The following is a 27,522-nucleotide window of genomic DNA, read 5'->3' as shown; positions in this document are numbered from 1 at the left end:
GGAGAGGTGGAAGGTGGCTGGGATTTTTTTTTTTTTTTTTTTTTTGCTGATATTGCATAGGCCTGTTTCTGTTTCTTCAATCACTTGCCAGTACTAATGCTAATGCTAACAATTTAGTCCTTTAGATTTGGGCAGGTGAACCAAATGCTGACAGAAAAAAAAAACCAATATATAAGCCTCAGAGGTATCCTGCTAGTTTGCAAAAACACAAGAAAGGACAAGATAGTCTTGTAAACTTCTTATAATTACTCTGAAGCCATGTGGTGTTAGCTACATTATAACTTTGATGCTCTGACTTCATATGCCTTATTGCAACTTACAACGAACAACTTCTTTACAACTGCTTTGTCTGTGTATCGTAACTAAAGATAACTTGCTACTGATGAGGGACCAGTTAATCCAGGAACAATCCATCATTGCAGTGTGTCATCTTTTAAATAAATGGATAATTAACCTTTTTAGCTGGGCCATCTGTTTGAAAGTTGTAAAGACAAGTTTGTTTTGATATGAGCATTAAGACAATTTTTTTTAAAGCAATTTAAATCTTGCTTGTTGCAAAATTGCATGACAGGATAAGTTGTCATCTTGAAAGAATAGTGATAGCCACATGGTGCAAGGAAGCATATGGCTTATGCTGCACCAGCCAAAAAAACAAAATAATAATAATAATAACAAAATAAAATAAAATAACAAAAAAGTACATAAAATAAAATAACAAAAAAGTACATAAAATAAAATAAGAATAAAAACAAATTAATAATAATAAGGAAATTTTAAAAAATAATAATAATAATAAAAATTAATAAGAGAAAAGAAAATGGACAACCTATGCATTTCCCTCCTCACTTTGGTAATTATCCAGCTGACCTTTGAATTTCTCCAGACTGTCAGCCTCTACCACTCATGTAGGTAACTTATTCCAGTAATTTATAACTTGCTGGCTAAAATAAAACTTCCTGCATTCCAGTCTCAACCCCCTCATAACTTGAAATTATGGCCCCTTCTTCTAGAATCATTTATAACTTGATTGTAAGCCTTTCAGAGCCTTACAACAGAGTCTCCTTTAAGGTGCTTAGTTTCCAAACTCTGCAACCCACATATTCGAAGTCTTTCTTCATATGGACGCCCTTTTGCCGATCTCACCAGGCGAATTACCCATCTTTGGACCCTTTCAAGAAGAACAATGACTTTCTTTAGGTGCGGTCTCCATACTTAAACTCATTATTCCAAGTGTGGTCTAACAATAGCCTTATATAATGGGATTAGAGCACACTTATCACAACTAATGGTTGTTCAATAAATCATCAATAGGACACCATGGGCCCTCCTTGCAACCAGTCTACAATGCTCGGAGAACTTCGTATCTGACTGTATCCTAATTCCCAATTCCCTTTCCTCCACTACCGGCTTTAGTTCAACTCTGCTGAGTGTATAAATTATTTTGGGGTTACTATTCCCCAGGTGCAATACCTTACACTTTTCTGGATTAAAGCATAGCTGCCATTTTTCTGACCATCTCTGAAGAAGCCCAATCTTTACATCATCTGCAAATTAAGACATCACGCCCTCTATCCGTTCATCGAGGTCATTTATGAAAATCAAAAACAACAATGGCCCTAATACTGATCCTTGAGAAACCCCACTTCTTACATCAACCCAATCTGAGAAATAACCATTTATCACAACCCTCTGCCTCCTGCCCTGAAGGCACCCCACTATCCATCTAAGGATTTTCCCTGTGATTCCAACCTGTTCCAGCTTATAAAGTAACCACTCATGTGGGACTGAGTCAAATGCTTTGCTGAAATCCAAATAAACAACGTTGAAATTATTCCCTAAGTCCAGCTCTTGAGTGGCCCTGTCAAAATAGCTAACCAGATTAGTTAAACATGATTTTCTCTTTTACAAAACCATGCTGAGTATTCTTCAGAAATCAATTTCTATCTAAATGATCCTGAATTCAATCCTTGACTCCATGATTTTTCCCACTACTGAAGTTAGACTAACCGGCCGGTAATTTCCCACTTCACTCTTAGAATCGCCCTTATGTATTGGAGATACGTTGGCACTTTTCCAATCCAATGGAATCACTCCCGAGTCCAGTGATGCTCTCATAATTAGCCTCAATGGTTGAATGCACTCACTTGCCGCCTCTCTTAAGGTTATAGGGGAAATGCCATCAACCCAAGGAGCCTTATTAGCCTGTGGGCTCGAAAGTTTTTTCATTAAATATACATGTGAAATTTCAACATCATTAATTACATTTTTTTCAACTTCACTCCCATAATTTCTCATTGACGTAAAGGGTTTTTCTTCTGTAAATGTCGATGCAAAGTAACTGTTGAGTTCATCTGCAACTTCAGCTGGGGTATCTAATACTATCCCTCGTCCATTACATAAGAGTCAGATGTGGTTTGTCTTCTTCTTTGCATTTATATATGTGAAGAATTCCTTATTTCCCCCCCCCTTTGCTCTTTGCCAGCAATTTGCCATAATCTGCCTTTGCCAGCCTAAACTTTTCAATGGCATTATTACTGATCAATTTGTTACTGTTATAGGCTTCAGTACTTTTTATTGCTCTGTAACTTTTCCATGCCGTCTTTTTCTGCTCAAGTAATCTGGCAATTTCATTATTCATCCAGCTTGGAATCCTCCTCTTGGAGTATTTTTTTAATGGTATATAAGCATTCAAGGCTTCTGTGTTGTTGTTATGTTGTTGTTATTTTGGTTTTTAGAAGCATTAGCAGCTAAGGCCATATTGCTCTGGGGATATGCAGTGGTCATTCCCTGACCTTTCTGCATCCTCCATATTTGGTGGTCATGAGCTCAAACCCCAGTCTAATCCACCAAATATGGAGGATGCAGAAAGGTCAGGGAATGACCACCGCATATCCCCAGAGCAATATGGCCTTAGTTGCTAATACTCCTAAAAACCAAATAACAAACAAACAAACAAACAACAACAAACGGAGGCAGCAAGGCTTCTGTGATTAATGTTTTAAAGGTATACCATAATTCAATTGTATTTGCTCTCTGTGAGATATCTACCCAGTTAATAGAGGCCATGTAGGCATTGTAATTTCCTTTCCTGAAATTATAACCCATTCCTTTGCCTTTAACTACTGCTACTTCTCTCTCTCTCTCTCTCTCTTCATCGTCCACCATAGAACTCTGTGTGTGTGGGTGCCTCCGTAGCCAGGTGGGAAGGAGCAGCAGTGCGTAGCACACGCTTCTTGATTAGACCGGGCTTCGAGCCCGTCACCACCAAATACGGAGGATGCGGAAAGGTCAGGGAATGACCACCGCATATCCCCAGAGCAATATGGCCTTAGTTGCTAATGCTCCTAAAAACCAAATAACAATAAATAACAGAACTCTGTGATCAGCTACTGGTTCCTGTACTGTCAGCCCTATTATTATGTCATCTGGTTCATGGGTGATGATGGGATCTAGGGTATTCTTTTCCCTGACATGTTGATACAAATAGCAATCATCTAGCTGATTTAAACATTTTGTCCCCCATGCAGAGTTTCCTTCCCATTTGCTCCAATCAATTAGAGGCAAATTAAAATCACCCATAATAAGACATTTATGATTACTTGCATCATAATCTTCACAATCACTCTCATTATACCTTTGCTTCCAGCTATCTCGCACCATACATATTCTATACTAGCATACAAAACGTCTGAATCTGGGAAAGCTTTCGTCACACTCAGGCTGCCTTTGATAAGAAGCATGACCCCGCTACCCCTTCTATCTTCCCTGTCCTTCCTAAATACATTATGCATACCATACTGAAACTCATCATCCCTTATCTCTGGGTGGCACCACGTTTCTGTAAGCCCTATTATGTCAGCATTACTTGTCCTAACCAGCAGTTCGAATTCACTCATTTTATTGACGACACTTCTGATATTACTGTATAAACAATAAGACTTAGTGTTCTTGTATAGTTACTACCCTGACACATCCCTTAAAGTTATTTAAGCTTGCTTCCCTGGCATTTGCTACCCGATCATTTGAAATGCTTTTGCCTTCAGAACATCTTGCTACTATGTTTTGTTGCTGTAACAAACAAATACTCTTGAGGTATGTGCAAGATTTAATTTGACCAATACTGTCAGATAGATGTGTATCTATATTACTATTGTCCCCTCAAACTAGCAGTTTCCCTGAACCTTTAAAGTATCCTCAATAATACTAGCAAAAATTTTTGCACCACCTTTGTTTAAATGTATCCCATCTCTACAAAACAAATTCCTTCTACCTATAAGTGCAGGCCAAGCTGATAGAAATATCCCTGCAAAAGCCTTACAGAGTCCTTCAAGTCTTGAGTTAATCCACAAGACTTTCAGCATATAATCCCTCTTATCGTGCCTGGGCAGAATTGCAGACATACATAGACATTGTGACCTAACTCGCAACATTTCTTCAGCATGGTCCTATATTTGTCTAAGAAATCATCAGATCATGTATGCTTAATGTTATTAGTCCCCACATGAATAATAATATTCTCTTTTCCCCCCTTAAAATCTGACAGTCTGTTGGTGACATCATTAATAGTTGCTTCCAGCAGACATACCATGGTTCTAGTCCACCTATCCTTATTACAAAAAATATTTCCTGTTTCCCTGACAATGGAGTCTCCTAATAAAAGTAAGGCCTTTTGAACCAGAGGAGTTAAAGAGCAGATAAGTTAGTCCTGTAAGCCTTTTATAGCAATATATAAGCTTTTAATAAATCAAGTGATAATCTTCATTAAGTAGTGAGATTGCATGGTTATATTTTAGTGCAGGCATTTTAAAAAACTTTTTATTTTATTATTATTTTTTAAATTTTGAATGAAGGTGCATGAAATAAGGAAAAAAAAATATTTTTTTATGGGAACCCTGGTTCATTCACCACATTGAAATATGAAAATTATGCAGCATCCTAAAAGAAGAAGAATTCTTCATATTTTAATCTTCTCCACCAAATTTGTTTAATCTGTTACCTGTTAATCCCCACAGTTTTTATTGGCTCTTATTTTTGCATTGCAATATAATAATGATTTTATTCTTTTATTTTATAGGTCAGCACTGGATCCAATAAAGAAAGGGCTGTGTTATCTGAAAGACAGTGTTTTAACATTCCTTTCATATTTAACTCCTGCCAATCTGAAAAAGCAGTATGGTATTATGAAGCAAAAAACATTCCTAGAATTAGTAAAGAGTTTCTTTTATTTACTGTTTTACAGTTTTTTCTACAGTGTTTGGTATGCATATCATGTCAGCAGGTAAGATGACATTTTTTAATTTTTTCAATGTATTTTAGTATTTTGCAAACAACAGTAATATATTTTTAAGCCTCTTTTTATTATTATTTAAAATTTGAAAACTGTAATGTTTTTTTTTTTGTTTTTTTTTTCTTTTATGGTAATCCAAAACACAAAAGGTGTCTGAAGTTGGGCATTGTTTTCAGAGTCAAGAAATTAGAAGAAACTTGTTAACATTGCTCTTGAATTTATATAAGTTATAAGCTTCAGGAAATACATATACAATGAAAAAGAATAAAAATTAGTTTGGTGATGTTATTGTTGTTATTTGGTTTTTAGGAGCATTAGCAACTAAGGCCATATTGCTCTGGGGATATGCGGTGGTCATTCCCTGACCTTTCCGCATCCTCCATATTTGGTGGTCATGGGCTCGAACCCTGATCTAATCAAGAAGCATGTGCTATGCACTGCTGCTCCTGCCCGTCTGGCTACGGAAGCACCTTAGTTTGGTGAATGTGGAGTTGGATTGTATATGAATATTGACTAGTTGAAGTATATTTTTCATTGATTTGGTAGGAAGTATTGGATATATTGCCAGTTTAGAAGAAATATTTGCCTATTTAAATATCTGTAGAAAAGACATGAAAGAGAAATTGAATGTACAAGAAATTTAAGGTTAGGAGTGGACAAAAAGATGGATCTAGGTTCTTTAATTAATCTGATTGCTCGCTTTTGAATGATGCAATGAATTTTTTTAAGAGGTTTTGGGAATACTTACCCAGATATGGAAATAATATTCCATGATAGGCATCATTTGAGATTTGTATAGAGTTAAAGCAACTTCTCAGAAAAGAAATAGTGCAATAAGAAAAGGAAAAACCCAGTATTTTGACTATATGGTAATGAATATGATATTTTTGTGTCATATACAGTTTAGAAGTTAAGGCTATATCAGGAAAAAATAAAAGAATAGTCAGTTGATATTACAATGTACCCATCACAGCATGGTGCCAGGGGTTTCACATGGATAGGATTGCCTACTATACTGACCTTGGAATACATGCTCCAGGCTATGCAAGCAATGAACCCAACCCAAGTGTCAATCACTATTCCCATCTGAGTCATGACATCCTCATATGAAGTATTCATAGTGGATCTTGTAGAAACTGTTATTAAGGCAAAAATTAAATTTACAAAATATTACAATAATTGAGCTGATTCCAAACTTTTTCAACTTCTGAATTTAATATATAATTTATTCTTTTATCTTCAGATGAGACATTTTAAGAACACAACATTAAACTTAATTGGTTGCCAAAAAAACAAGTTCTACTAGATAATCATAACATCGTAAATTGCTTGATATGGTAAAAAATGTATTATACTATTAAATTATACTCATGATATTTATTCAATGGTTTTAAAATGTGAATCTTTTGATCTCAGAGTTTCAACAAAATAAAATTATAATTTAATAGTTATTTGGTTTTTAGGAGCATTAGCAACTAAGGCTATATTGCTTCGGGGATATGCGGTGGTCATTCCCTGACCTTTCCGCATCCTCCGTATTTGGTGGTCACGGGCTCAAACCCCGGTCTAATCAAGAAGTGTGTGCTGCACACTGCTGCTTCTGCCCACCTGGCTATGGAGGCGCTTATAATTTAATAATTAGATCATACTGTAAATGCTTCTCTGTATTCAGTTTTTCTGTCTCGAGGATGTTTTGTCCTCCATTGACAGCAATGAGCTTGTGCTTATGCTCACTTTGGCTATGACGTTATCCACTAGTGGTTTCTGAAGTGAGCCCAAGTCTGGAGTCCCTGTCCCTGTTACTGGAGGGAACAGAATTACCCCAAAGACAACAAGACCGAAAAAAAACACAGAAAAGCAGTTATCTAATTATTTCAATGCAGGCATTGAAATAAAAACCCTGCTCCATTACTAAAATTTTAGTTTGTTTTTGCACATGATTGAATGTTTTGTTTTGAAAGTATTCATTATAGCATAATATGTTATATTAATATTAATGGTTTTAAACTTTTTCTAGACTTTAAAATTTTTAAACTTTTTATCAAACAATATATTTGCTATAGTTTAGATTTTGTAGATAACTATTCCTTTCAGAGGAATTTTGATTCCATTTTGATTTCAATTTTGATTGTACTTACATTTTGAATAATGTATCCCTTGAATCTTTTACTGGCATCTTTGTTAAATCAATTGCTTTGTTTTTAGGACTGTAATGAGATTTATTATGATGCTGATGGGTGGTCAGCCACTGGTTGAAACAGATGCAGGAGAAGAGGAAATTACAAAGCCAGATATATTTGCTAAGCCTGGAGCTTTAGTACCAATAGGTGCACCGTTAACATTAGAGGTAATGCCTCCAGGGGAAATGGCTTTGATGGGAGAAGCAGGAGAAATGATGGCCACTATTCAAGCTTTTGGTCTTGATATCACAAAAGAGGAGGAAGATGGAGAGATCAGGTAAATATAGCTTTCTCCAGATAAAAATTAACTTACATATTAAAATTATGATTAAATAGCACTTTGTAAAGCTAATTAAAATATTTACATTTTTTAAAATTATAAAATAAATTAATGACAGTATATAATTTAATTTTATTACATTCAAACATGTGCTTACAAATACATCCTACATCCCAAAAAAAGTTTCATAACTGACTGCATAAAAAAAGAATATAAGATACAAACCATTGCTTTTTGTCCTCTTCAAAACAATCTCAACCTATGCTGGTACACTGTTGCCAGTATATTGCCAAAACATATGTAGAAATTGTGGTCAGCATTTTCAACATTGTGTGATGAAAAAGAATGGGTGGAATTAGGATCTTCTTCAGTTATCTTCCTTCCATTGCAAGATGACTAGTGCCTGTGGAGCTACATCATTAGAAGCTCAACACAAGGTATAAACCATGGAGCAAATTTAATGTTCACTCATTGCTAATCCATTCTTTCAAATCAACCTGGACTGTACTGAAGTGATCTAGAGTTTGGAGGCAGAATAGGAAATGATGCCTATTCTGCCTCCAAATGACAGGAATAAACTATTGGAAACTTACAGGAAAATCAATTATTAGTGAGGTTTTTTTAACCCCTATTAATGAATTTAGTTGAAATTTTGCCATTTAAAATCAATTCTGGAGCTTTGATAGTAGAGATTGCACAGCTAGTCTTCTACTTACAACAGAGATGTGTTCTCAGTAAATAGTACTTAATACTAATTTTCCATTTAAAAAATTGGTGTAAACAGAGAATTAGTTCCTGTAAGATGCTAATTTGATGTATCTGCACTGTGGCATAACAATGGAAAAATTAATCCTGGCCAAGCTGGCTGTGAAAGGTATATTGCACATGTGTATATTATCTTTTCAATAATAAATATTTAAAGCATGGGACTGGTCTTCCCACCCCATCCTCTCTAATTTTAGATTTGTCTCTATTGAGCCTGCTGGTGAAATTTGCCATGGATCATTCAATTCAGGCTATATTTGCCCATGCTTATATACAGCTGGCTTATGGTGTGATGGTGATAGTAAACTTTAAACATGGTAATCACAACCTTGTCTAGCATCTGTAAATGTGAAATGTTTTGCTGGCAAAAACATAACCTGAACATTATCAAATACCTTCCCAGTTAACTTTATATCCATATATATGTAATCCAGGATGAACATAGCTTTGTTCAGTTTTTTTGGGTTTTTTTGCACAAGTAATTCTTAATGAACATGGAAAAATATTAAGTTATACTATTCCAGAATGAAATCATTATCATCCAGGATTTTTATCATCAGTTTACAACGTTAACAGTTTATAAATATTGTCCATAACTTGCTTTCTTCCTTTTGTAATTCTGGCACCACTTGATGGTACCACACCATCACTTTCATTTTGTCAGCATTCATATAAATCATTATTGTTACAATGGCTGAGCATTTCACTTTTGACAAACCATTGTAACCACTTACAATTGGGCGCTGACTCTATTTAAAAGTTACAGCTGACAGTTACAAGCTCCGCAAAAACGATAAGTGTTTGCCTTTTATTTACATGATTGTTGTTTTATATTGTACTTAATACGTAGTCATATAGTTATAGTTACGCTGGTTATTTTTTATTTTAATTTAGATAAAGAGTTTTTGTGGATTTTACTTACGATAGGTAAAACCGTTATTTTTGTGTTCGATTTTTGTAGCCATTGTTTTTGTGTATAGGGAATTCAATTTTTTAATTGAGGTAGCTAGGTAGCTCTAACGCATAATTATATAGTAATACGCTTCACTGTTTCTATTTCATAGTTTCTATTCAAATACTACTGACATTTAATTTATTGATTTTATTAATTTAAACTACCATGCCCCGAACTAGAGCAGCAAAGCAACGGGCACAAAGTGGCAGGAGTGTTGTGACTCGGGGGAGAACTGAGGGGGGCGATTCTCCAACGCGTCACAGCCTAAAAAAATGTGCAACTTGTGAAATGTTTGCCGAACTCTCTGGAACGGAACATGATATTGCCATGGGGGATGTCTTTGTGTGTGCGCGATGTAAGGAGTGTAAGGAAATTAGGCGACAACTCAGCGTTGTTATGGGCCTATATGAGAGTTTGAAGGACAGGGTGGATGCCCTCGAAGGAAATAAATTGAGGGGCCCATCAGGCTCTCAGCTGCCCACATCAACGCCAGAGCTTGCACTTGGTCATCGCGCAACACAGCGGCAAACCCCAAGGCAGAATGCGCTGGTCCCCCAGGAACTATTAGTTGTTGGTGACTCTATTGTCAGGGAAACGGGGAACATGCTATGTAAAAAGGATAGGTGGAACAGGACCAGGGTATGTCTGCCAGGGGCAAAGGTTGATGACGTTGTAGAGCGGATATCATCTTTCAAGGGCACAAAAGGTGATATAGTTGTACACGTTGGCACTAATGATATTAAGAGTAGGAGACCGGCAGAATTACTCAACAAGTACAGGTCACTGTTGAAAAAAAGCCGTGAAATAGGGTTGAATTTGAAAGTGTCTGCAATTCTGCCCAGACACGATAGGAGGGAGTATATGATGAGAGCCTTGTCGATCAATTCGGCCCTGGAAAGATTGTGCAAGGCTCAAGGGGTAGAATTTTTTTCAGCCTGGACTGTACTTGTTAACAGGAGAGATTGCTTCTACAGGGTTGGGATACACTTAAATAGAAAGGGTGCAAGAATATTTGCTGATGCTATCGAGGCAGTGTTAGGTGGGTCGGAAAACTGCTAGCTTGGGGGGATACAAAGACTAATAGTGTAACAGTAACCGCAGGCAGAGGTGGAGGTGATTCTTGCACAACTTCTATTAGAATAAGAAGCGACCTGGAGCGAGGGGTGTTGGGGGTTTCAGGGACGGATGGCAGTCATCCTGGAATAGTTGGGTATATGGGATGTGTTAGGGTAACAAGGAATAGGCATAGGAGCATGTATGCTTGCATGTATGGGTGCTGCTCTTCGTGGACTAATGTTATTAGTGGAGTCCCACAGGGTTCGGTGTTGGGTCCACTGTTGTTTTGTATATTTATCAATGATATTGATGAAGGTATATCAGGCTTAATGTCGAAGTTTGCAGATGACACGAAGGTTGGCAGGGTTGTTAATGACAGTAATGGCAGTGTGCTACTGCAACAGGATCTAGATAATTTGGGCAGATGGGCTAAGAAGTGGCAACTGAAGTTTAACCTTGACAAATGCAAAGTACTGCATATGGGTAGAAGTAACCCGAGAGAAACGTACCAACTGTGTGGTACTACACTTAAGGTGGTAGAAAATGAAAAAGACCTGGGAATAATTGTGCAGTCAGATATGAAGTTTTCTGAGCAATGTAGACAGGCTGCTAGGGCAGGTCATGGGGTTTTGTCAATGATATATAGGAATTTTGCTAGCAGGGAAAAGGAGGTGATTGTCCCTCTGTATAAGGCAATGGTCAGGCCACGCCTTGAGTACTGCGTACAGGTCTGGAGGCCTCATTTTAGGAAGGATGTAGATTTGCTTGAGCGTGTACAGAGAAGAGCAACACGATTGGTGAGGGGAATGAAGGGATCCTCTTACCAAGAGAGGCTTAAGTTCTGCAAATTGCAGTGGCTGGAGACTAGGCACCTGCGCGGTGATCTGATTGAGGTCTATAAGGCCTTGAATGGGTTGAGCACGCTGAATTCTGATGGGATCCTCCCACTTGTTCAGAATACGAACCTACGGGGACATAAGTTCAAATTAAGAAAGGATAGATGTAGAATAGATGTGCGGAAATTTGCATTTAGCCAGCGGGTGGTTAATTGCTGGAACAAACTTCCATCTGTCGTTGTGGAAGTTGATAGGTTAAATAAATTTAAGGAGGAACTGGACAGGCATTTGGAGAGTATGGTGTGATTTTTTTTTTTTTTTTTTTTGGCTGATGCTGCATAAGCTCCTACATTTGCTTTCTTGCATCAAGTGCCACTACTACTACTACTACTACTACTACTACTACTACTACTTCCAAATTTCACTGCTAAAGAGTTAAAATCACAAAAAGGAATGCTTTCTGTGATTTTTTCAGTAGTTCATGTGTAACTATTTGTGGGAATCGGATACAACTTGTATACTGTTATCACAATGTGTACCAAACTGACATAGAATATGATATATGATTACACCACATATATTGCTGCTTTGCAGTAAAGCAAATTAACTTACCTTGTCTCACTGTACATATAAAAATAATTCTGGCACATCCTTAAATTTCCATGTTGTAATTAACAATAAGAAAAGTTGCATGTATACTTGTGTGTACACTAATGGCAGGAGTATAGTAAATAAATTTGACGAAGTTGAAGTACTGGTTAAGACATCAAATGCAGACATCGTAGGGATATCAGGGATGTGGTGTCACTCAGACATAAGGGATGCAGAATTTGAATATGAGGAGTACAATGTGTACAGATAGCACAGGATGGGGGAGGGCAGCTCTTATTAATAAACACATAAAATGAAAAGCAGTGCATCCAGGTGACATGGGTAGCCAGTGCAACATTAAGCCAGTTTAGGGTAACGTAAACCCTGAGAAAAACAAAATTGAGAGTAGGAGTGCATTATAGGCCTAATGGCTGTGGTGGGTATAATGAACAACTGTGCAGACATATACAGAGGATGAGTAAATCAGAATGTTTTATAATGGGGGATTTTAACTCTTAAAATATTGACTTGAACTTATAAGTTGCTCATTCAGGCACTAACAGGACATTCATGAATTTGTTGGATGACTGTTTTCTACAGGAGCTTATTAGAGAAGTAACAAGAGAAAACAATACTCTTGATCTGATTATCAGCAGCAATTCTTCATACATTAAGAATCTGCAGATAGAAGAATCACTAGGCGGCAGTGATCATAGTGTATTGATGTGGGATTTATTTAAAGATATAACTATCATCAAGGTTAAAGGGAAGCACTTTTATTTTCTTAAAGGTGGCTACAGTGGTCTCAGAGTATTTAATTCCTATATAGTGAGACCAACTGATGATGTTACCAACAGCAAATTCTAAATGGGTAGTATTCGGGGAATTAATTGTAGAAGCTACATGGCCGCTTATAGTAACTGAGAAATACTCTTCAATGCTTAGACCTAAATAGATGTCATATGAACTCCTGAGACTCATGACAGGAAAGAAAAATGAATGGGATACATTTAAATTATCCTGTTATACAGGATAATTTAAAATCATTTTAAAAAAACTTTGTCACATTACATGCTGCATAAATTAGTATTGTTTTTAGAATTAGTATTAGTAGCAGCAAATAATTCAAGCAAACAAATTTATACGCTATCAACCAAAGCGGGGGGAAAAAACCCTCTACACCTCCACCTCATTTTTCCAAATTTTTCTAATAATAATAAATTTGTTAAATTTATTCAAACTACCCACTTTCACAACACCAGATGGAAGTTTATTTCAACAATCAATCATTCTTTAGCTTAAAGTAAAAAGTAGTTAAATCTCTCTCTCTCTCTCTCTCTCTCTCTCTCTCTCACTCACTCACTCACTCACACACACACACACACACACACACACACACACACACGCTCACTCACTCACTCACACACACTCACTCACTCACTCACTCACTCACACACACACACACACACACACACACGCACACACACACACACAAAACTATAAATGTTATTTTTGAACATTTAATTGATGATTTTGCAAGGTAGCACTCCCATTCATAATCCAAAAAAGTTTTCACACAAAATTTCTATTCATTTAAAACATTTTTTTCCAGAGTTATCATGTGCTCAGGATATCACATAACATAATAAATGCATATAGTTTTTGATAAAATTCATTGAAACCACCACACTATTTTAGTTTATAAAAATATCCAAAAGATATTATAGTTTTTAAAATGAAAAACTTAGTAATACATAATAATACGTAATAATATTATTAATTTAAAGTGTATGATTTGTTGTTGTTTCTTTTGTTGGTTTGATTACAAAGGTACCATATGGCCCCTACCCAAACTCAAGCAGAAATTACTCCACAGTCTAGCTTAGAGCTGTCAGAAACTGAAGCTGGGAGTGAAGAGGAAGGAAAGGAGAAAACACCTGATAAAGAAGGAGTACCAGATGGAGTGCTTCAGGTATGAATTTATTGTTATTTATGAATAAAAGCCACAATATTTCTAAAACTACTGCTCATGTTCAGCATAGAGACCTTCCTAAATGGCGCCTCCATAGCCAGGTGGGAAGGAGCAGCAGTGCGCAGCACACGCTTCTTGATTAGACCGGGGTTCGAGCCCGTCACCACCAAATACGGAGGATGCGGAAAGGTCAAGGAATGACCACCGCATATCCCGGAGCAATATGGCCTTAGTTGCTAATGCTCCTAAAAACCAACCAAAAAAAACAAACAAAAAATCTTAGCAAGCTTCCATCTTTTTGTAGTTAATTAGGCAGTTTGCTCTCCAATTATTTACTGTGTGCAGTGATAGATGGCTTCTGACCTCTATCTCCTCAATTAATACAGTTATCCCAAGTTTCTGTTCTTTCACCCACTCTGTCTTTTGCATTAATGACCTTTATGTATTGACTGAAAATTCTAGCCAATATTTTGCTAATAATAGCTCATTACATTCTACTTTCTAGTTCATCAAACCCTGCTACCCTCTCACCAATGCTCCATAACAGTATAGATATTTTACCATTTGTTGGTGGCTTGAAGAAGCATGGCTCAAATCCTGTTAGAGACTTGATAAATTCTTACAGACCTCTGAACTGGTGCTGTAACTAGCTTAATAGTTGAAAGTGAAGCAAGAAAACAAGCTTATAAAGCATCAGTAAAAAAAAAAAAAAAAAAAAACACCTTCCCAAATTCAAACAAAACGTGGAAATTTGTTCCAACAATCAACCACCCACTGGATGAAGACAAACTTTTGCACAACTCTCCTTCAGCCATCCTTCCTCAATTTGAATTATTGCTTCCTCCAAGCATGTAGTCTGAGGAAGAATGTCATCAGCATTCAGCTTGTTAAATCCATTCAAAGCCTTAAACACCTCAATCAGCTGCAATTTGCAGAACTTAAGCCTTTCTTGATAAGAGTTCCCTTTCCCCCTCTCACCAATTTTGTTGCTCTTCTCTGTACCCATTCCAGCAAAATTCATCCTTTCTAAGATGAGACCAGACCTGAAAGCAGTACTCAAGATGCGTTCTAACCAGCCTTATACAATGGGATATTTTCTTCCTTATCCTTGCTAGCAAAGTTCCTGTATATCATTGACAAAACCCCTGCCATGGCAGCCTGTCTGCACTGCTCACTGCTTAGAGAGCTTCATATCTGACTGCAAAATTACCCCTAGGTCTTTTTCATTTTCTGTTACCTGAGTGTAGTACCACACAGTTGGTACATTAATCTAGGATTATTACTACCCATATGTAGTAATAATCATTATTACTACCCATACTTACATTTATCAATGTTAACCTTAAACTGCCTCAACCATTCTGGCTAATTTTTCTAGATCTTGTTGCAGTAGCTTACCCTGATTACTGTCATTAACCATTCTGCCAACATTTGTATCATCTCCAAACTTAGGCATTAAGCCTGATATAGCTTCACCATTACATTAATAAATATAGAAAACAACAACAGGCCCACACTGAACCCTGGCAGACTCCACTAATAACATTAGTCCACAAAGTGCATTGTCCATTAATAACCACTTTATATCTTCTCCCACTTATTTATTCCTTTATTCATAGCAGTAACTTCATGCCACACTGCTCCAGTTTGTACACCAGTCTTTTATGTGCAGTAGTATCTAAAGTTTTCCTGAAATCTGAGCATATGATATCAAAATAATTTTTTGCATTTCCTTTGTAACTGCATCATAGCATCCAATCAAACTGGTCAGACGAGATCTCCTTAACAGACCCATGCTGTAACTGAAGTATAACTGCACTCCTGTCTAGATAGTCCTGCATTACTTCTTTAATCAGCGACTCTATTATTTTCCTCTGGAACAGAAGTTAAGCTAATAAGTCTATAATTACTCATGTCACCCTTTGATTCCCTTTGTGAATTGGAGATTTGCACATCTCCAGTCCACAGAGACCTCCTCTCTGAACCAAAGTTGCTCTCATAATATGGCTAACGGTTTACATACCTCCTTTTCTGCTTTCCTTAATATAATTGGATAGATCCTCCAACTCAGCTTCAACAATTTCTTTTCTACTTTCATCTTTTAGCTCCCTGTTAGATTTTGTTAAACTTCTACATTCCCCTCTCTAAAGAACTCGATCATCAACATCAAGTGGACCAATGTGATTCAGCTCCTTCCTTCTACTATTAATATATGCAAAGAAATCTTTCTTGCTTTTCTCAGCATCCTTTGCCAGAGATTTTTCACAGTCTGCCTTAGCTTGCCTAACCTCCTTTGTGACTCGATTGTAGACTAGTTTATGTCTGCCATAGGCTTCTGTATCACCTGATAATTTGTATGCATCCCATGCATTTTTCTTCTCTGCCACAAGTCTCATCAGTCCATCTGACATCCATTTAGATATAAGCCTGAGACAGTATTTCTTAGTTAGTATGAAAAGCTTTTTTTTTTCTTTGTTAGTTGTTGGCGCATCAGCTTCTGTGGCCATAAGTATAAAGTGTGTTTAGGGTCTAATGGCACCAGGGGCTTCCTCCATCATGTAGTCTACATTGTCATGTGTTACAGAACACTGTAAAGGCCAGAGATTTAAAAGTGTATGGATATTGTTGGATGTAGTGTCGTGTACCGTTGTTCATCTGGCCATTTAGCTGCTGGAGCTCTACTGAGGCCCAACGTTGCCCACACTTAGCCCCGTGGAGGCAAGCCAGGTACACCAGTATTTTTAAATAAGTACTCTGGCAGGTCCTGCCACCTAATTTCCTGGGATTTCAGTGGCTAGAACCATAAAAAAAAAAAAAAAAAGAGGTGCACTAGAGGTTGGGTCAGGCCAAAGGAGTTTTAAGTTATACAGTGTAGAATTAAGAATTTTGGGTGTAGGGCTAGGATAATTTTGACATGGGATGAACGCTAGTTGGAAAGGTAGAGGGGGAGGGAAGACTGAAGGCTTTGGGGGGTGAGAGACAGAAGTATAGGGTCGATAGAGTAGAGGACCCCAAAGTCAGTGAGGCAGGCCCATGCCCCACCAGAAGGCCATAATGCACATCCCAAGGTTTTAGCACTACTCTGATCCAAGCCCGAGGTGGGATTCGAACCCACAACATTTGGGTTTTGGGTTGCGAGCCAGGCACTTTACCCACATGAAAAGCATAGTAGCTTCTATGATTACTTTCCTGTATGCTTTCCATTTAGAATTTGCTGCTGGTAACATCATCAGATGGTTCCACTGTATATTTTTTTTTTTTTTTTTGATTTGGTAGTTGTTGGCGCATCGGCTTCTGTGGCCATATTGCACCTCCCAAGGTTTTTGCAGTACTTTGATCCAAGCCCGAGGCGGGAATCGAACCCGCGACCTTTGGGTTGCCGGGCAGGTACTTTACCCACTCGGCTAGCCCGGTCGGCTCCACTGTATAGAATTTAAACACTGTCTGAGACCACTGTAGTCACCCTTACTAAAGCAAAAGCCCCTCCCTTTACCCTTGACAGTAATTATACCTTTAAGTAAATCCCACATCAGTACACTGTGATCACTGCTACCCAGTGTGTTTTTTGGCTGCAGATTCGTAATGCATGAAGAATTGCTGCTGATAATCAGATCTAGGTAAATTTTTACTGTTATAGCATCTGTACACCCACTGAGTCTAAAAGTTATATCTAAAAGATACAACTGTGAGTGTATGATTGTAATGATGATAAATTGCATATTGGCTCATACTGGACTGTACTGGACCGTGCTGGTCCAGTAGTAGTAGTAGTAGTAGTGGCATGTGATGCAAGAAAGCATGTGTATGAGCATATGCAGCATCAGCCAAAAAAAATCACACCATTCCCTCCAAATGCCTGTCCAGTTCCTCCTTAAATTTATTCAACCTATCAACTTCCACAACGACAGATGGAAGTTTGTTCCAGCAATTAACCACCAAATTTCCACACATCTATTCTACATCTGTCCTTTCTTAATTTGAATTTATGCCCCCTTAACTCTAGAAGGAAAGGGATGAATCAGATTGGTCCACTTGATATCAATGGGATAAATGCATTTAAAATATTTGTAGTTATATTATTTATAATCTTGCCAATAATAAATAAAATAAATCAAAATTTAATGACAGGTAAAAATTCACCCAGTGTAGTATTAGCATGACTACAGGCAAGTATAATATTTAAGGGTTAAAAAACTTGAAACTATATGTGGTCTGATCAGCTAAAGATTACTGAACTGAATTAACAGTTGTATACTACATGAAAATTTGCTCCTAACTGCAACTGGTTATGCTTGTAAGGTGCTATAGCTATCTAAAAACCAAGCTGTAAATTAAAGAAACCAAACTAAATAAAACAAAAGATAATGAATAAATTTAATAATACAAAAAAAAAAGAGAATAAATTAAATTAAGTAGCAAGAGCCCAACTCACTCGGGGAAATACAACGGAACTGTTTGACGACTGGTTTAAAAACTATTTTGTGGGGAAAATTAAAAGGTATTGTGCAACTAAAAATTTACCCTTCAAATTTTATTACTGCTTGATAATGCCCCTGGTCATCCATCCTACATAGATGATGTCAATGATAAAATTAAGATTGTTTTTTTGCCTCCTAATACAACTTCTATTATTCAGCCATTGGAACAAGGTATTAAAGCCTCCTTTAAGGCATATTACTTAAGGTGGACCTTTTCTCAAGCCATTGCTTTTATAGACAGAGAGGAGAAGAACTTAAGAGATTGCTGGAAGGCATACAAGATTTATAATGCATTGCAAAACATTGCTGGTGCCTTGGGGAGAATGTGAAGAAAACAAACTTAATCGGTGTGGAAAAACTTGTGCCCACAGTTTGTGAATAATTTAAGTGATTTTGAGGCTCCGATAAAACCTGTGACTAAAGAAATTGTTGAACTGGACAATAAAATGGACCTCGACCTTGATGTGACTGATGTGAGAGAGCTTTTGGACTTTTTGAGAGAATTTTGAGGAATTAATAACCATTGAAATAATTGAAATAGAGACATATCTAAATTCTGAAGTAACAAAAGAACCTGATATTCCACAGCCTCCCAGAACATTTACAAGACAGAAAATGGCTGCAGCTTTTAAATCAATTTCTGAGGGGTTGGCAATCTTTGAAGAAGAAGACGCAAATATGGAAAGAATTGCAAAAGTGAAAAGAGGTGTTTATGACTGTCTAGCATACTACAGTGAGACTTTTAAAGAAAAAAAAGAAACTAACTGTGCAATCTTCTATAAAAACATATTTTAAAAAAAGTGGAAAACCCAGCTGTTTCTTCATTATTAGATGCCCTTCTATCTACCTCATCTGCACCTAGTGTCACTTATGTGGAAAATATTGAACTCTGATGAAGATATTGAAGAGTAAAAGTTGAATACATATGTACAGTACATATATTACGTTAGTACTCATTTTCTTTATTTCTATTTTGTAACTCTTTATGTTTTTAATTAAAATTAACAAGTACAATATCATGTTTTTTTTTATTCTTTTCTTATTTTATTTTGCCTTACGTATTGTATACGATAAACCATAATGCATACATACATACCTTATAATAAAACATATTGTATAGACCATTCAATGTTTAATACATGGTTTTAATGCTTTAAAATTGCTGCTAACGTATACAATACATGTCGTAAAAGCTCAGGAATGCAAGATACACATAACAAACATCTTGGAATGGAATTCGTTCATAAACCAAGTACTGGAATTTAGAGATAAAGAAAAAATTATCCTATTGTATAAGGGAAAGGCTTCAGTTCTGCAAATTGCAGCATCTGGAGACTAGGCACCTGCAAAGAGATATGATTTAAGTGTTTAAGGCTTTGAATGAATGAGTAAACTCAGTGATGATGGAATCCTTCCTCTTCTTCAGACTACACACATGAGGGGATGTAAATTCAAACTGAGGAAGGATGGTTGCAGAATAGATATGCAGAAATTCACCTTCAACAAACCAGTAATTGATTGTTGGAACAAACTCCCACATGGTGTTGTAGATGTGTACTTTGAATAAATTTAAGGAAAAACTAGGTAACTAGTAGTTTTTCAAAGAGGGAAATAAATTGTTAAAGAGGAAAACTGGAAAATAAATGATTTGGTGATGATTGAGAGAAAGTGGAAGAGAAATTGTTGAAGCTAAAAGTAAATAAGGCTTTTATTTTGGCTGACAGAATCTCTCCAATTATATTTACAAGATGCAGCAAAAGAAGTGAGCAAAACTTTAGCCATAATTATGAGTGCACTGTTGGATTCAGGAAAGGTTGCTACAGATTGAAGATGTCCAGACATCTCCCCTGTTCACAAAAGGTGATGAAAAGGTGAAGTGAGTAATTACAGACCTCTAAGTCCAATTTCTGTTCCAAAAAAAATAATGGAGTCAGTGGTCAAAAAAGTAATGCAGGATTATCTTGACAGAAATGCAGTTATGCAGTGTTATCATGGCACAGATTTGTTAAAGGAAGATCTTGTCTGACCAATCTGATTAGCTACTGTGGTACAGTAACAAAGAAGCTGATCAAGATTTTTACTATATTTAATACCACTCTTATAAATTATAATATAGTTTATTAAGCTATTCACCTTGTGAGGGTTAAGTTTTTGTTTTCCTTTTTCTCCAGACTTCCACCCTACTGAAGTCTCAAACAGCCCACAAAACACAAATCTGACTGCAATTCACAGAAAACTCTAGATTCTAGGGTGTGTAAAGTGGATGTTAGCAGAACATTAAAGACACATTTTTTTCAATAAATATTACAAATCTTTAATGAACATTATATACAGCATTTATATAAAAAAAACAAAACTACATATATACATGCATACCAATTTCCATATATTTGAATGATACTACAGTACACTATACTATCTCTCTCTCATCAACTATTCTCAATTTACAAATTATTAACATCAGTTTGTATCAGTTGTATCTTACTTAATATGAATCATCAATGTTTACTCTATCATTCTCTTACATTACCAATTTTTATCACTTACATCAGTAAATTAATTTCAACTCTTATTACTCCCTTTATATTTTTTCCAACCTTTAACACATGAAGTGTACTGCAACTGATATCCTCCTACATCAGTAATATTTACTACAAATCACTCATTCTACCTTAATTACTCTCTAGTTCTTAGTCATCTCTCTTTACTCGTGAGGTTTCTCTATTAATAAAATTTCTTTCTCTTTACACCTCATCTGGTATGTTATCTTGTGTTGGCACCTGGCGTAATTTAATGATATAGGTTAACATATCCTTACAGTACTACCCCTATAATGTATTTTCCGGCTTATAAGACGCGGTTTTTTTCACGAAGAAATACTCGGAAAATCACCTTGCGTCTTATATGGTCAATGTCAGATTAGGCCTAAAGACTACCGGCAATGCATTTTCAGGACACCCTGTTATGATGGAGTTGTTGAGAAGGCATTGCTACACAATTGCCTTTAAATTACAAGTAATAGAATTTGCAAAGAAATATGGGAACCGTGCTGCTGAAAGACATTTTGGACCACCTCCTAACGAGAAAATGGTACGTGCCTGCCGAAAGCAAGAGGAGAAACTTCAACAAGCAATAAAGTCAAAACACAACCTTTGCAAGCAAAAAGCTAGATGGGAGGAACTGGAGAATGAGATGAAGACGTGGGTTACAGATCAGAGGAGCCAAGGTATTGTGGTAACAACTAAAAATATCATTTCTGAAGCTAAATTGAGGGCAGCTGCAAGAGGACATGATGACTTTACAGGTGCTATAGATTTATGAAGAGACACGGATTAGCGATGCAAACAAGAACAAAAGGCACCTCCATAGCCAGGTGGGAAGGAGCAGCAGTGCGTAGCACACGCTTTTTGATTAGACCGGGGTTCAAGCCCATCACCACCAAATACGGAGGATGCGGAAAGGTCAGGGAATGACCACCGCATATCCCGGAGCAATATGGCCTTAGTTGCTAATGCTCCTAAAAACCAAATAACAACAACAACAACAAGAACAAAAATAGCACAGAAAATGCCTGAGGAGTACGAAAACAAAATTATTGATTTTTACCGATATATTATCAAAGTCAGAAAAGAAAATGACTTTGAACTTAGTCAAATTGCAAATATGGATGAAGTTCCATTGACGTTTGATGTTCCCTCTAATAAGGCAGTTGATTTTAAGGGTGCTAAATCTGTGACCATTAAAACTTCCAGCAATGAGAAATCCCATTTTACAGCAGTGCTGGCATGTTGTGCTGATGGTACCAAGTTACCACCATTACTAATATTTAAAAGGAAAACAATGCCGAAAGAAAGCATTCCAGCAGGAGTTTTTATTCAAGTTCACCCCAAAGGATGGATGGATGAGCATGGCGTGAGGTTTTGGCTGGAAAAGGTGTGGTCATGCCGTCCTGGTGGACTTTGCAAGGAGCCGTCCTTTCTCGTGTGGGATCAGTTCCGGTCTCACCTAACTAATTGTACTAAGATAAGATTAAAAAGTTTAAACACGCAAATGGCTGTAATTCCTGGAGGGTTAACAGGTCAATTACAACCCCTGGATGTATCAATATATAAGCCTTTCAAGGACTACATGTGTGAAGAATGGAATAAATGGATGATGCTCGCACAGCATGAACTAACATCAACAGGGCACATCAAAAGACCTACCATTGTACAGGTTTGCCAGTGGGTCAAAAATGCTTGGAATGAAATTAAAATGGAGACAATAGTATGATCGTTTAAGAAGTGTGGCATAACCAGTGCTCTTGACGGCACGGAAGACGACCTTTTGTATTAGGAAACAGATTCATCTGACTGAGAGATCGCTCATAACATGGACGATGGTGACATTGAATATTATGATGATTTCAGTAATGGCTTTTTAGGATTTAAGGATAAATGAAAATGTCAGACATTTCATAATCTTTAGAACAAATAAATATTTTTAAAAATTTCTTGTGTTTTATGAATTGAATAAAAACTCCATGTTGTAAGTCCATTTAATAAAAAAAAATTTTAAAAATAAATGTAACTCCATTTAATTTATTTTTAATACCTACCCCCTGATTACGTCCCGTATCATGCCATGTCTCCATATTTGTTTACATCACTCGGTAAAAGATCGCTTCTTAGTTTCACTGTAAACAGTATCGAAGGATAATAGAAGGGTTATTATTTTTTTCCAAAATATGTGGCCAAAACTAGGGTGCGTCTTGTATGCCCATGCATCTTATAAGCCAGAAAATACTATAAATATAATTTCTTTACTAATTCCTTTATACTATTACTTTCTTTTGATTACCCCTGTACCACCCTTATAATATTTCATAATCAATAACATTCATAACAAATTATCTCAACCTTAGTAACTAACCTGCCTAACAACATGAATGTTCCTTTTTTAAAAGGACTATCACTCAATTCCTTATAGAGCTAGATTATGAGTCCTTGAGTTCAGAGTTCAATAAAAAAAACAGGAACAGACTTACGTTCTGAAATAGCCGCTACTTCCAATTCCCTTGCACTCAGACTTCCTTCGTAGCAGACAGACTTTCTTCCATTTCTTTGGCACTCTGCTTTCCTTAGTGGCAGACAGGCTTTCATTCTTTTCTTGGCTCACATATCTGCACAACCGGCCATTATCACTGCCTTCCGATGCCAGACCAGGCTTTCTTTCTCTTCTTGGCTCACTTATCTGCACAACTGGCCATTATCACTACCTTCTGATGCCGGACCAGACTTTCTTTCTTTCTTTCTTGCATGTTTACCTTAATCTTAAACTTAACCACTGCCTATCACTGCCCTCTGATGCCGGACCAGGCTTTTTTTCTCCCACGTTTTTTTTTTCTTTTTCTTCTTCATCTTGCTACCACCAGATGTAAACTCTGACCACCAAAAAATCTACTTCTACTTCAACCTGCAACTCATGACTTTCTCCCCTTTTGACCCCAGAGAAGTCCAATACAGAGTGGACACTTGTTCAATTACTCCCTCCGACCTTTTCCCCCCTCAAGTGTGGAACGCCTCCCCCAAGGACTCGTAACCAATCCCCATACTCTGCTTAATTTTCCATTCCTTCCTATTTGCTAAAACATCTAACCCCAGCTGTCTCCTAGCGCATAAATCAACCCTTCTCTAGAAATTTCTTATTTTTTTCACACGGCAGTACAGCCTTTTCATGTTGCCAGTGACCTCCAAAACACTCATTTTCGTGTTCACACTTTCTCTGCTAAACATATCGGACTTAACCCAAAATTCATTCACCCTGATGCCATTTTCTTTTTATGCGAACACTGGACATCCACTAATTTCCTGTTTACTTCCTAATGGTGGCTTAGATCCAAAGAGGCGCTTCTTAATCAGATTTCATGGTCTTATTGTTCTTGCTCTCAGCAACCCTTTCACACCTGTTCTCAAATAGCACCCTCTACTTAGTCCTGCTGTCGCTGTTAGCTTTCTTATTACTCGAAATTACTTATTTCCATTTAGCCACTATTTAACATATACGTCTATAACTTTCCCATCCCCCAAAGTGTTTCTTCAAACTTTAACCTTATTTACATTAAAACTAAATATCCAATCTTAATACTTACTATCGTTAAATTAATACTCGGGCATTAATGCTAATTCTCACTTTCTATTGCCCTTCCTGGATTTATTTTAGCTAAATAGATATTTCTATTATATTTGTAAGATCTACATCTTACAACCTAAACTACTATACATTAAGGCAGTTGTTTCCAAACTTTATGTTACTACGCCCCCTTTTAAAAAAAATCTAATCTTGGCACTCCCCCCCTTTATTTCATAAAATAATACAGACACATTTTTAAATGGTAAAAATGTATTAATACAAAAAATGAAAAAACGTAATTGACAGAATAATAACAAGGTTTTACTATATATATATATATATTCATTTTTAAATTAATTTGTTTTTAATGCGATGGATGTGCTTGTTTTTTAGCACAAAGTTTATCAAATCTAGGTGTCATTGAGAAGAGTCTATCGTAGCTCTTTTTCAACTACTAAACTGGCTCGATATTTGGATTTCATTGCAGCTAATGCAGAAAATCCCGTTTCACATAAATATGATGTTACGAATGGCAGCAGTACTTGCATTGCTTTGCTTGACAAAGTATTATATTCTTCACTTCGATTCAACCAATATTGAACTAGGGTTTCACTCTGAAATTTTTGTTTCAATGAAACATGATAATTCTATCAATTTTTCCTTTTCATAGTTGTCGATCCAAATTCATCATCTTGTTCATCGACAAATGGATTCTGTATCCACGCGAACTTAGTAAAATCAAGATCTTCGAAATAATGTGAAAAGTGCATTAGCAAACCATCCAAGTGTTCAGTAAATGGATTTTTGTTTGCTTCAGTATTAACTCTGATGCAGAAATCATTTAAAAGTGGAAACATGTTGAACTTATTTTTTTGTAAATTTGATTTCCATAGCTCCAATTTTTTTATGAATGCTTTTACTTTGTCTCTATGAAAAAATTCTATGGGCTTACCAACATATTCAGAATGCATAGTTTTAAGGTGCCATTTTAATTTGCCTGGTCTCATACTATCTGCAGCCAAAACTTTTGTACAAAACAAACACATTGGTTTTTCCAAGTCATCTATAATAACACTTGTGAATCCTAATGATAAATAGGATGAATCGTATTTTCTTGTCTTGAGAGTTCTACCTCCTTATTCCCTGTTGCTTGTATTCCCACTACCTTTACTTGTATCAGCATCAGCATCAGTATCTTCATTATTTGTGGATTTTCTCTTTTAACCAGTCAAAATTTTATCCATTCATCTAAAAATATTAGGATTAAATTTGTATTCTTAAAAAATACAACTTCTAAATTACTAACGATTATTATCAATAAGTAATCACGCCAAAAACAATAAAAAACACAATCGCACACCGCTGAAACCATGTTTTCAACCATGCAGCTAATGCTATACTATGCAATCTACCTATATATGTCATACATAGTATGCACTAAATTATATATATTACATTACATCATATCAATCATAATTCATCAATCCATTTCAGCAAAATATAATATTTTTTTTCCAAATAAATGTTTATCTCAGGTTTATATCGAAGTTAGAGTGAGATAGGTGGCGGTAAATGCTTTAAAAAATAGGTTATAAAATTTAATGTTATGTTATGAAAGTTTATTTATATATATATATTTTTTATTTATATATGTTATGTTATGAAAATTACATTTCTGTTAAACTTTTTGCGCCTCCTTTTGCACTAGTCTGCACCTCCCAGTTTGGAAATCGCTGCATTAAGGTGACGTTTCAGATATCTTACCAATATCCATCATCAGACCATGCTATTTATTATTATTATTATTATTATTATTATTAGCAATATGGTACAAGGAAGCCTGAGGCTTATGCTGCACCAGCCAAAAAAAAAAAAAAAAAAATTCCCGAATTACCCCCTGTGTGTGTGTGTGTGTGTTGTGAGAGAGAGAGAGAGAAAAAAAAGAGAAAGGCATCACCAAAAGAGAAGAATGATGATATCCAGCTCAGGACCCTGGGTTTGCCAAGCCCATACTCACCAGATGTGGAACAAAAAATAGAAAGGATTACAAATTTGAATATATTACAAATATAATTACCACTATTACAAATACAATTACCAATATTACAATTACAATTATCAATATTACATTTACAATTGCCGTTATTGCAATTACAATTACCAATATTTTGATTACAATTACCACTACAATTTTGCTAATAAACAATTCTAAGTTTGAATTATTGTTACAACAGAAACCAGATGTTAAATTAAGTAACTCTTAGGTAAATACAGAGATTATATTTTTACCTGCTGACAGCCTCCTCTTGCTGATGCTCCCAGAAACCTGATGTGTATACAAACAAGGGGGTGCTGCCAGCAGTAATTAATAGGTGAAGGATTAATTCTAACAGCAAACAGAATTGTGCGGATTTTCTATCCTGTATCCAGAATTATGTGAAGTGGAAGCCTGAGGTGACCTTTTCTCTCATACTCTGCACATCAGAGTTGGTGTGCAGGCTGGTTCTGGTGGTCTGGAAGGGGTTGTATGTGGGCTACTCCTCCGGACAACTGAACTATTTTCTTTCTTGGTTTTTTTCATTTCTTCTATTTTCTTATCAAAAAGATGAAAATATTGTGGGCTGAACTCAACTCCGTTTTTATTGATTACTGAGGCTCCGAACATTTGTATGTAAACCGCTTCTTTGAATTTCCTTCTGTTGTATTGCCTATCTGTAGAAAGGATTGTAGTGTTGTTGAAATCCCATGTCACCAACAGCAACACTAGAATATAATTTGATACAGGTCCTTCTTTCTGCTACAGCAGAAGCACAACCTAAAAACATAGTGGGATCAAAATTAGTATGATTCAAGATGAGATATGTAGGAACATGATAAATCATGAATAATTGAAATATAACTATGGGAAGTACCTCAGGTAGATAACTTATGGAACGCCCCTTGTAGTTCACTGATTCACTGAAATAGTTACATTATTTTCTATAAGTAGTTTATAGTCCTAGTCAAGCTCC

General features: G+C 36.3%; 1 protein-coding gene across 1 annotated transcript in view; it reads left to right on the top strand.

Annotated features, from left to right (window-relative positions):
- Nucleotides 1-27,522, top strand: part of RyR (Ryanodine receptor) — an 841,404-nt gene that overhangs the window by 726,228 nt on the left and 87,654 nt on the right. The window contains exons 87-89 of the mRNA XM_090376454.1: nucleotides 5,075-5,278; nucleotides 7,493-7,744; nucleotides 13,781-13,922. Of these exons, the coding sequence (XP_090232580.1) occupies nucleotides 5,075-5,278; nucleotides 7,493-7,744; nucleotides 13,781-13,922 (598 nt within the window). The remainder of the gene's footprint in view (nucleotides 1-5,074; nucleotides 5,279-7,492; nucleotides 7,745-13,780; nucleotides 13,923-27,522) is intronic.

Source organism: Mastigoproctus giganteus, chromosome 6 (assembly GCF_048544385.1).
Source record: "Mastigoproctus giganteus isolate SK-2022 chromosome 6, ASM4854438v1, whole genome shotgun sequence".
Classification (NCBI taxonomy): Eukaryota; Metazoa; Arthropoda; class Arachnida; order Uropygi; family Thelyphonidae; genus Mastigoproctus; species Mastigoproctus giganteus.
Note: the sequence above shows the minus strand (reverse complement) of the source record. Positions and strands in the feature narration are given on the sequence as shown.